This window comes from Phoca vitulina, unplaced genomic scaffold (genome assembly GCF_004348235.1).
Source record: "Phoca vitulina isolate PV1807 unplaced genomic scaffold, GSC_HSeal_1.0 scaffold23, whole genome shotgun sequence".
NCBI lineage: Eukaryota > Metazoa > Chordata > Mammalia > Carnivora > Phocidae > Phoca > Phoca vitulina.
In genome coordinates this window covers 4046893-4059331 of record NW_022589726.1, presented here as the reverse complement: position 1 = coordinate 4059331, position 12439 = coordinate 4046893, and the positions used below count along the sequence as shown (strand labels likewise).

Genomic DNA, 12439 nt, shown 5'->3' with positions numbered 1-12439 from the left:
GTAGATTGTGAAGCTGATATGACTTGGGTCTTATTTTAAAGGCACTGCTTTGGCAATAGCTACTTCAATCCTTGGAAACCTTTGTGGATTTTTAGCTAATTGTAATGAAAGATTTAAAACATTCATTAATTTTAATACTTTCTTTAGCTCTAAACTGGCAGAAAATTAGTAAGTACTAATAATTTGGCCATTTACACATTTGATTGGTCAGTTAATTCAAACAGCAGTTACTTAAATGAAGTTTTATGTATCATAAATCTGGTTTACAAATTTGATCATAGTCATGAGCTAGATTGTGTAGATCTTATCTTCCTGTGAAGAAATGAAATCACTCAGAGGTTAAACAACTTGTGTAAACATATGTAAGTTTTCAGGTAGCAGGAAGATTAGAAGGCCCTTGATTGTCTTAAGTTTGAACTTTAATTTCATTTAAGCCTAAAATAAATTGGGAGCTTTTGATTCCCAAGCTTGTGGTTCAAAAATTAAGAACTTTTGTCATTTAAATTCAATGGGACTGTCTTTATTGTATTTCATTTTATTTGGGACTTTTAAGACTTGGTAGTAGAAAATTTCTGTTTTGAGATGCTGGATGTTTTAGATGATTTACTGATTTTTCTACTCATAGTAAATTCTATGTATCTGGTGGCCAGAATCCTCCTTGGCATATATGTAAGAGACCTACACAGAATTTTATTTTATTTTATTTTATTTATGTATTTTTTTTATTCATGAGAGTCAGAGAGAGAGATAGAGAGAGGCAGCGGCAGAGGGAGAAGCAGGCTCCCCGCCTAGCAGGGAGCCCGATGCGGGACTCGATCCTAGGACGCTGGGATCGTGACCTGAGCCGAAGGCAGACGCTTAACCATCTGAGCCACCCAGGTGTCCTCCTACACAGAATTTTAGAAGTAGTGCATCAGGAAGGCTACCACTACAGAAAATAGAAGACACACCAAATTAAGTTACAAAATATGAAATTATGACAACCAGAGAGTAAATTGATTTCAAGAGAATACTGTCAGTTTACTTTTATTTTTCTTTGTAAATATAGGCAACTTTTCATTTTACGTGATAATTATAAACCCATGAAACCTGTATTATTAAAACATTCAGATAAACTATTTTTAATGTGGCAATTTTCCCAGACTTAGTTTGGTATGAAACTGCAATTCTTGAGTTTTACTTATTTCTGTTTCATCTGTCCACGTTTCTTGTATGTACCACAAATCATCAACTCAGAATATTAAAAACATTTATCCATGTGAGTGAACCAAAAATTAGTTCAGAAAATAAATTCATAACATAACTACAGTCTTCCTATTTACAAGAAGTTTCTTTACGTAATTCTGGAATTTGAGAAACCCTAATATTTTCAAGATAATGGCTAAGTGCGCTTACTTCAGCTTTTATTGAACTCCAGTGAAATTGGTCCCATCTGGTAGTCTGTTTTAATTGTCAACTTGGAATATAGTGTCCCCTTTAAAAAAAAATAATAAAGCCTGTCCAACTGGTTCAACCGTCTTAACCTGACCAAATTCACATTGTAGTTTAAAAGTTGAGTTGGTTAAGACTGCCAAGTTACAGATGTTTTAGATACAGTTCCCGAACTCCTTAGGAAACTGCAGCCAGAGAGGAGAAATTGATAAGCTAATCCTAGAATTCAGATTTTCTGTTTCTTGCTCCATTCAAGGTACACATTTTTATGTGATGATGTCACATCTAAAATTTAATGGAACACAGAGAATAAAGCTAATAACTATTTTCAGTCTTCAAGTATATTCTAGGGATTTTACTCATGATCACTGATTTCTTGTTTTGAGAAATTTTTTTCAGAAAGAAAAATTGGGGTTCAGTTATCATTTATTCTAGATATTACATGCTTTATTTTTATTGGGCTCTGATTTAGGGAAACACCTAGAATGAATAGCCTACTTGTTTGTTTTTTTTCTCATATTAAGATTTGATTTATATTTTCTTGTCAGATTTTAAGCTGATAGCATGACTAAATCTATTTTAAGGGTTTAGAGCACAGAGAAGGGAGGTGTAAAATTTTTATCCTTTTCCATTTATACTGGTGTATTCAATAATTTATTCTAAAAGTATCTTGAGTTTGAGAGAAATTTTTGCACATGAGTAGACATTAGTGATACATGTGTTACACAGAGTATTGTGCATTCCTGACATTTAATTCTATGACCAGTCTGTTAAAAAGATTAGACATAAATAACTTAGTTGCAAATATTCAATAAAATTTGGAGCCTTTTAAAAAAATAAGTTTTGTTTACATTGTTAAAAAATCTTTTAAAAACCCTTTTATCAAGCTTATCTTTTAAAATATAATTTTGACATACTTGTTAATCACCTAGCATTTTATCAGTTTTTAATCTATTTTCAAGTGACATATACCAGCGAGATGATCTATTCTGTAATGTTCTGAACAATTACTTTATTTAAAGTGTTTTATAATTGAGAACAGACTGATACCAATAGAGATGTTTCTGACTCTAATCCAGTGCTGCATAGTTTATTCTGATAGTGAGAAATCTGGTTCCCACCAACCACTATTTTACTTCCTGTTTATCTCCAGTGTACATGCATAGCAGTTTCAAAATTATTAACTGTATGATGAATCACTTTACCAACTAGAATACACTATGTAGAGTTTTCTTTTTCCCTCTTACAGTTAGTGGTCAAAACATCATTCTCTAAAGTTACTTAGGTTAACACATTTCCCATACCGTACCCTTCAGTGTGGCTGTATCATATATTTATGATACCATTAATCTTTTTTGAGGTCTGCATTTCTAACCTCCTGGTTGATTTTTAAAATTTGCACACATTCAAGTTCATTCTTTATGTTGTGAAGTTCTGTGGATTTTAACACTTGGATAGCGTTAACTATCTACCACGTCAGTACTATATGGAATAGTTCCTTCTATTTAGAAGTTTCCCTGTGTGTCTGCCTTTGTAGTCAGTCGCTTCTCCCACCCCTTTCCAATCTGCTGCCAACCACTGATACATTTTCTGTCCCTGTAGTTTTGCCTTTCCAGAATGTCATATGAATTGAAAAAGTAATATACAGCCTTTTTTTTAGCAAAATACATTTAAAATTTGTGTTGCATGAATTAATAGCTTGTTCTTTTTTATTGTTGAGTGGAATTTTATTGTATAGATATACCATTTTGTTCATCTGTTGAAAGGACATCTCCATTGGTACAAACATTCATGAACAGGTTTTCATATGAACGTTAAGTTTTTAGTTCAGTTTGGTAAATATCCAGGGGCACAGTTGCTGGGTTGTGTGGTAAGTCTTATGTTTAACTTTATAAGAAACTGCCAAACCCTTCCAAAGTGGCTGTATTTGTCTTCATTTTTTAAAGTATTTTAGCTGGATTTAGAATTCTTTTTTTTTTTTTTTTTTAAAGAGTCTGTTAATTTGAGAGAGAGCACAAGCCAGGGGGAGAAGCAGATTCCCTGCTGAGCAGGGATCCCGACACGCGGCTCGATCCCAGGACCTTGGGATCCCAGGATGGTTAAGGCAGATGAAGGCTGAAGGTAGATGCTTAACCTACTGAGCCACCTAGACACCCCTGGATTTAGAATTCTTAGTTGATAGATATTTTTCTTTCTGTAGTTTAAAAATGTTGATCCACTCTCCCCTGCTTTGCGTTGTTTCTGATGAGAAGTCTGCTGTCATTTCTGTGTTGTTTTTCTCTGTGTATATACTTTCTTTCTCTCTTCTGTCTGCTTTAAGACTTCTCTTTAACTGTTTTTCAGCAACTTGACTTTAAAATTATGAGGGTTTTGGTGGTGGTGTTCTCTCTGGAGGTTGTTGAAGTTCTTTATGAGTATAGTTTTCATCAGATTTAGGAAAAATATGGCCATTGTTTTCTATCCTTCCTGCTCTTTCGTTCTGGGGCACTAGTTACGTTAATATTAGGCTACTTAATATTGCCCAGTAGTTCACTGTCTCACTTGCTATTGTCCCTCATTTCATTGTCCCACAGTTCCTTTTATTCTCACTGTGTTTAATTTTGGATTTTTTTTTTTTTTTATTGCTAGCTGTGTTTTCAGTTCATTAAACTTTTCTTTAAAGTTTAGAAAAGACTGCTGTTAATCTTATCCAGTGCATGTTTAATTACAGATATTGAATTTTTATTTCTAGAAGATCAGTTTGAGCCTTTTAAAAAAATCTTTTTAACTTTCAAGTAATTATAAACTCATAAGAAGATGCAAAAATAGCACAGAGAAGTTCCATATGCCCATCACCTATCTTCCTCCAATGATGTCATCTTACATAACTATATAGTGCATTATCGAAACCAGAAATTGACACAGTATAACTAGATTACAAGTCAAACTTAGATTTCACCACTTTTTGCAAGCTCTTACTTTTTTTGGTATGTCTTTATCATTCTGGTGGTATTTTAGCAAACATGTAGAGTCCTATAACCACCACCACAAGCAAGATACAGAACTTTCGGTCACCATAAATTCCTCTGTGTTGCTAACTTAGGTCTTTTCCATGCCCTTGCATTTCTGTTACCATATTCATAGTTTTCTTTATCTTCTTGAATGTATGGGATATATTTACAGTATCTGTTTTAATCTCTTTGTCTACTAATTCTATCGCCTGTATCATTGCTGGTCTTTCCGCTTATTATAATTCACCTTGTTTAGGGGTGTATTTCCTGCTTCTATCATGACTAGTAATTTTTGATTGGATGCCAGACATTTAATTTTATATTATTTAATGCTGGGAGGGTGTTGTATTATTTTAAGTATTGTTGGCTTTTGTTTTGGGTTACAGTTATGGCACTTAGAAGTTGCTTCATCCGGGGCACCTGGGTGGCTCAGTTAAGCGTCTGCCTTCAGCTCAGGTCATGATCCCAGGGTCCTGGGATCGAGTCCTGCATCAGGTTCTCTGCTCAGCGGGGAGTCTGTTTCTCCCTCTTCTTCTGCCCCCCCCCCCCCCCCTTGTGCTCACTCTCTCCCTCTATCTCAGATAAATAAATCTTAAAAAAAAAAAAGAGAGAGAAGTAGCTTCATCCTCTTGAGGCTTGTTTTAACTTTGTTACTGCTGGTCCAGAGCATCCTTAGTCTAAAGCTTATTTGGTTTCATTGTTCATGCATTTATTAGCTTCTGAACTCTATTCAGTACTTCATGTCTTAAAACTGTCCTACTCCAGTTGATGGGAACATGAATTCTGACTACTTTTTCAGAGGCTTTTTCTCCAGACTCAATAGTTTTTTCACATGTGTACGCAGGTAATTACTCAGCTAAAACCTTGAGGGCAATCTGGTTGTCTTCAGATCTTTAAAGCTCTTTCTCTGCAGCTTCCTTCTCTTCATTTGCTCTGCAAATTCTAGCTATCTTGGTGTCTCCCCTAGCTCTGGATTCTTTTCCTTTAACTCATTGAAACCATTAGGCTTTGATTGGGTTCTGCCTTCTCCCTCCTGTGTTTTAGCCTCATACTTCCACAAGCAGTAGGGTTTATTACTTCATTTGTTCTTTTTTCTGTTCTGTCTCAGGACACAGATCCTGAGATGATATCCGTTGTCTGAAAATCACTGTTTTATATATTTTATTTAATTTTCTAGTTACTTAACACAGGAGGATAAATATAGTCTCTGTTTTTCCATCTTGGAAGGCGTCTGCTTTATAGAAAATTTCACTGTAGTTTTATAAATACTTGTCTTTTCTGACTTTTGAATATTTAGGACTTTGTAGGAAAACCAATGTATAAAGTTCAGTGAATGTAGGCAGCTAGAGGGCATGTTTTCTCATACTTGTTCCTTTTCACATACTCTTACATATATACTTACATTCTCTTTCATCTATTGTGCATCCTTTTATTCCTAGTGAGTATCAACGCCATCTATTACTGAACATTTTTATTTAATACAAGATAATGGTGACAAATGTTAGCTGTTTATGTTACCTAGAAGAAAACAAAGTACCTTCATTCATTTTTCCCTTTGTTTATCAAAAGGAGATGATGAGTCTTAGTTATTGATCAATATAGAATATTGATTCATCTAATCCTTAGAGCATATAGTGGCTGCTGACTGAAACCCTAAGCCATGAAATACTTGAAGTTATCCCAAGAGGGAGAAACAAATGAACAAAAACAAGTTTTTCCTTTGTACTAAAATTCATAGTGTTCCAAAGTTAATACTTTTCTTTTAGCTGGTAAGCTTACAGATTAAATAATAACTTTTACTTTTAATTAAGGTATTATTTAGCATATAAAGTCCTAATTGTCTTTTTATAACCTATATAGTTTATGCTAACATACATTAAATTACATTGAAAATTACCTTGCCTGATTTTAGATTTCTAACATCTTTTGATGAAACTAGCATAATGTGAAGGTAAAGCATGCATTTTAATTTAAGCATAACTAATTTAATAAGGGAAACATTTTTACTCTATAAGAAAAAACTGAAACTCTACATTATTATCCACTGAATTCAGAGTTTCCATGAGTAGATTAATAGTTAAGGCAAGTGGTGTTTTAAATTATTAATTTTATAAAACATTAACATTAAAATGGGGCTAATGTTTTTTATGGGATGCATAATAAAATAGTTTTGCTCTCATTTTGTAACAGTCATTAAAATTTAAGTTGGAGCTGAATGTGTGTCACTTAACTATTCTTGGACATCAGTTCACTTGATAATTTTATTTTATGAATAACCTAATTCCTTGAGAGATGATAAAGCTTACATTTATGGCACTAAGTATACTTATGATTTAAAAAGTCTTTCTCTGTTATTTTTGAGAGAGACATACTTAATATCAGTGGTACATATAAATTGGTAATGAATAATTAACATTTTTGGCTTAGAGCCAGGCATCTTAAAGTATTTCAGCCAAACATACACTGTAAGATGGTCAAAATTAAGTAAAAATATAGCACCCACTAAATTTGTGTTTGTGATCAAATATAAAACCAGAGATGGAATATAGGTTTTCAGTACAGGTTTTCATTATGTGGATTCTTTTTAAAATTTAAATGTAATAATATTAATTTTCAATGATTTATTTTCCTTGAAAACATTTAGAGGTAGTCCATGTGTATGTGTGTGTGTGTTGGTTGGTTTTAATAAAATAGATACATACTTATTATGAATTTAAATTAGAGGTTTTTATTATCCTCTCCCAGAGTAAATTTCGCATGATGTTAAATAATTGCTGTAAATTTGAATATAATTTCTAGTGATTAGCAACTATTATTAGTTGAATAATACTTACTACTTCACTAGGGTAAACATTCTACTAAAACTTAGATGAGGGACATTGGTCTTGAAAAGAGTGTTTACAAATTCCTTGTAGATACCATTTTTGGTCTTTTGTTTTCAGTTTATATTTATGAATTAGCATCTCTAGGGACTATCACCTCTGCTTCAGTGATTTTTTTTTTTTGTACCTGAAGTGCACAGTGCCTCATCATTTTGGATTTATTTATCTGTCCAGGTTAAGAAATGAGCTCCATTATTTTTCTGCTTTAATGTGAAAAAATAAATTCTATTAGAGCATGTACAAAATTGGCAGATTGAAGGACAAAGGCATCCAGAAGGCATGTGTTGCTCCTCTTCCTTGGAGTAAATTTTAATAGAAAATTGAATTAAGTTCACATCTACTTACCATCCTGAGAATATATGATGTATTCCAGTCTTATGGCATAGGAATAAACCTCATAAACTGAATGAATAACAGCTGTATAAACAAGCACTTGGAGGAGAATGATTTGAAATTACATGACTGAATCTAAATTAATTGGATATTTCTGAGACTAAGAGGAGAATATTTAAAACAAAAAATACGTCCGTTGAGGGCTGAATTTTTCTGTCCATTTTTTTATTCACCGTGAAGTGTCTTCCTAGTGTGTGAGGTCTGGTGGACAGTTTTAATGGGGGAGAGTAGAAGTAGGAGGGGGAAGAGTTTTTTATATTTAATAATTTCTCAAAGTATCTGCCACTGTAGCCCTCCTTAGATGGTTAAGAGGAAGATCAGTTATGATATATAAAAATTACTTTTTGTTTTTGTTTTCTATGTATCATATTGGATATTTTTGCTACTGTTCATATATTTACATGTTAGTAATTTTGACGGCTTTTGGATAATTCCACTCTAGAGGGAGAACTGGTGGGCGGTCCTTCCTGTGACACGACCCTTGAGTGACAGTTGTATTTGATTGCCTCCAGTACTGTGAGGAAAGGACACGACTCTATGGTGAGGACTGATGGACATACATTATCTGAGAAAAGAAACTACCAGGTAAGATCAGTTTTTTTTTTTTTCCTTTTTCTCTGTTGTTCATATAGCTGCATTGAACTGTTTAATGTGTTCTATTTAACAGACACCAGCAGATTAGATACACTTCAATTTGAAAAATTTGGCTTATAATTTAAAATACATGTGTTGGCTTTGACAGTTGAAATAGTTGGGAACATTTTTCAAAATAAATCATGCTACGATAAATGTATATTCTTTTAATGTCAAAACATTTTTCTGGTGCTTCATGTATATGTCAAAACTTAGATTATCTGATACACAATTTATGACTCCATGCTGGGTTCCAAGCTAGTATACGGTAAAACAAAGTGCTGATTACTTTTATATGAATTATCTGGAAGACTAAACCTGAACTCTTAGGCTATATTCAGGGTAATAGGGCATCACAGAAATGTAGATACAATTGGTTAGAATATAAAAGAAATAGAAGTGCAAATCCCAGGGCGCTGAGAGACCCAAATTCTATTGAATTTCTCATTAGCTTGCTAGCCTTATAATGCTAGATTCTTGTTTTGTCATTTATTAAGTTGGTTAATAATATCCATTCCCTATGTAGCATGTAAGGATGCTGAAAGGATGGTTGAAGTGTAACACTCCTCTTTCTTTCTTAGGTTTTAAAAGAAGGTGAAAGATAGTGGTATGAAGCAGTGATTTAAAAAACATTTTTTAAATTTAATTTTTTCAAAGAGAATCTCCTTTATTTGATAATAACTTATCACCAAATTACACAGCGATTCAGAATACAGAATAGTTCAAAGCTCAAGTAGGAATAAGCTTTAGGCTTTCTGCACGGATACATACTCAACTTCCCTCAGACCCTGTCACCTACTAGTTTCATTCCCTCTAGACTATTGAAGGCAACTAGTGTGATAACAGCTAGGAATAACAGATTCCTAACCATTTATCTGCTAATTACTTATTTTAGCCTGGTTAATCTTTTCTTCCCTCAAATTGTAAAGGTAAATAGTGGAAAAAGTTGTGAATGGGTTTTCATGGTGTTAATAGCAAAGAGCCTTTGATTATGAGATTTAGGTTCTGGTTTGGGCACTGTGCCTAATAAAAATAGTGTCAAATTATCCTTCCTTTCACTTAACTTCATGTCTGAAGTTTCTTGCCAGTGTTATGATTTTAATAAGCCACAGCTGTGGCTATGCAGAATCAGTTCTCCCTGTAATCTTTCTATTCAGAGTTCTCATAGACTTGACCAACATGGCCTTTGCTAATTTTCATACTTGCTATAGCTCTTCCTTCCTCACAACCACTTCCAACTACCTTGACTCATAAGATTTTAATTGGTCACACTGCTTGGGCTGTTGCATCTTTTGATAGGTTTTAAAAATTATTTATTTAATTAAATAATATTTATTTTAAGAATATTGTGATTCTAGGCTATGTGGCTTTTCAGTACTCATAATCAAGTTTGTAAAGTGTAAGTATAGAACTTTTTGTATGATTACACAGTGTGGTTAATTTACTTCATGGAATCATCTTAATACAGAATTCCAAAATTTATATTTAAGAAAATAATAAAATGAAATTATATTTTACACATGAAGAGATTTCCTAATTCCTGCTCATTCTACTCTAAAAATACTCTGTTGTTCCAGTTATATTATTTATAACTAATCCAGGTTCTTTAACTTACCTGAAAAAATTCTTGGTTAGTGTTTTTCTGGCTGAAAATATTTTCCCCTTTTTCTTTTGTTGTTACTTAGTGATACTTAATGCATGTTGAAATATCCTTGGAAACAACTGTTTAAATTTCCATTGTAAAATTATTTTATTTTTGAAACATCTCCTGAAAAGTACATGTATAGAAATATAATTTCCCATCTGATGTTGATGCATATATTAAAAGCATATGGGAAATTCAAAGGAATATTAAATAAATCACTTGTATTTTCATGGGTAGCACTAAAAGTTTGTATATGCTGAGATGAAAGGGTTTAGATTTTTAAAAATTCCATTTTGAGGAATTTTGTTGTTTTTCATGGGTAAAGTAGGATTTCTTTGTACCGATGTTTGCACTCAATTTAGCTTTGAGGGCTTATGTTTTTGAAGGGTACTTGATGTCTTACAGTGATATTTAGACATCCTAATAATAGGCTAATATTCCAGAGTTTAACAAGAAGGATAATATTTCTCTAATTTTCATTTCCTTATAGACCTGATTGAAGCCTTAGGAACTTAGTTTAAGAATATGCATTCCCTCACCTTTGTGCTAAAAACTTCTGACTTTCCAAATGGGTGTTGGTTGAAGTATTGATTTTTATACTGGTATTTACTTTGTTTCATTTCTTTCTATAAATTTAGGCCCAGTTAAGTTTTTGGAGTTTGAATAGAGTAGTTGAGTTTTATTTGCTTAGACTGCTATATTAGGTCAGCTGAGAATTTAATTATTTAAGTGATTCATAGCTCATTCTTTTTTTGGAAGGATTGTCAAGCTTTTTCCAGGGAATGTTTTTTGCTAGTATTTTCTTATCTTCCTTTAATTTACACTAATTTACTTCAGCTATAAGTATGTACAGATCTAACCATGTTAATTACGTTAATTACTAATTTAACTCATCAGTGGCTTTCCCTCTTTTATATAATAAAATCAAGCTCCTAAACCTATACAGTATTTCCACAAGTTCCAGTGTTTCTCCTCTGACTCCCTAGTATGAATTTTTTTCAATTAGGAATATAAAGCTGATTTTAATCCCCCTCCCATACACTTTTACACTTTTAAGCCTTTGTTTTAGTTCCTCTTCATGTAATGCCTCAACTTTGTTTACATGATTCAAGAATTAGGTATCAGTACTCCCAGAAATCCTTCTCTGATGAGTTCAGTGCTCCTTTTCCTTGCTCTCATCGCCTTTGTACTACTTCTAGTTTAGTGCTGATTATAATACATTGTAGTTATCTGTTTATTTGTCCTTGTCTTTCTGTAGACCTGTGCTGTCTAATACTGTATGCACTAGCCATAGTGGCTATTTAAATTTAAATTCATTTAACTTAAAATTTAAAAACTTAGTTTCTCAGTTGCATTAGCCATATTTCACATGCCTAACAGCTGCCTGCTGTTAATGGCTACCATATCAGACAATGCAGATGTAGAACTTTCTGTCATTGCAGTGTTACTGTAGGTTATAAGCTTCTTGAAAACTGGAGCCATGTCTTTTTTATTTTAGTACTGCCAATACCTACCATGATTTTGGGTGTATAATAGGTGTTTAATGCATGTTGTTTCAATAAAATTAAAATAAGGAAATTAGTGAAAGGAAGAAGTGTAGTGTGTGCTGGGTAACATACTACTGATACTTCCAAGATTTTTAGATGTTATTCCAAATGGAACTTTTTATAATATGAGGTCATTGATCATGTCATGTTGGTTCAGTGTTACCTATGTGGATCTAATGCATCCCAGTCCATATGTTCCTGAAGAAATACCTCACAGTCTAAAATGCTGCATTAACTTTGTGGAATATAACATGTCACATTACTATGGCAGTGATTGTATTGCCATTTCCTCCTCCTTCCCCCTGCCATTAAATACTTTATTTCCTTTTTATTAATTTTTTAAATCACAGAAGTTATAGAGGCGCATTGCAAAAGCTTTGAAGAATAACCGAAATATAAAATAGAATGTGAAAGTTTACTGTAACTGTTAGTGTATCTTTTCAGATCTTTTTAAGTGACTATATAGGTGCAAATGTAATTTGTTGTCTTTGTTTTTAACAAATATGCATTTTTCTGCAGCTTGCATATTGTACTTAATGGGGAAGTTTCCATGTGCCATCATTCTTCCTCTGCCTCCTTCCCAGAAGTAATCACTAGCTTGAATTTTGTGTTTCATTCTTTTTATTTTTGTAGTTTTGTTATATGTGTGTGTTTCAGTATATAGAGGTGCATCTTTCCTTTATGTGTTGTGTGGTGATTTTGGGGAAAGTGGTACTGTATATTTCGTTATTTCATATAGGAAAAAAAAAACAATGAATTTCCAGCCCACCCAGAACGATTTCCCAGATATTGCTAAAAAACTCAGTACCTATCTGACTATTCACCCAAGTATTTTTGCATAATATAAAGCATTTAAAAAACAAGTTGCCTAATTATCTTAACACATACAAATGCATCAGTAGATGTGTTTCCATTCGG

The 12439-nt window shown here is 33.0% G+C and overlaps 1 protein-coding gene across 9 annotated transcripts in view; it reads left to right on the top strand.

Annotated features, from left to right (window-relative positions):
* The window catches only part of CNOT2 (CCR4-NOT transcription complex subunit 2), a 120820-nt gene that overhangs the window by 38390 nt on the left and 69991 nt on the right, over positions 1-12439 (top strand). For 5 of the 9 annotated variants that reach the window (XM_032420422.1, XM_032420419.1, XM_032420421.1 and 2 more), the window contains one exon: positions 8139-8281. The exons of 1 other annotated variant lie outside the window; for it this stretch is intronic. Coding sequence is in view for 5 of the 8 variants with exons in the window: in XM_032420415.1 (XP_032276306.1) it covers positions 8234-8281 (48 nt within the window). In the remaining 3 variants the exon portion in view is untranslated. Of the gene's footprint in view, positions 1-3449; positions 3553-8138; positions 8282-12439 lie in introns of those variants that run through there. 3 more of the 9 variants (XM_032420418.1, XM_032420417.1, XM_032420414.1) reach the window with 3 other exon arrangements.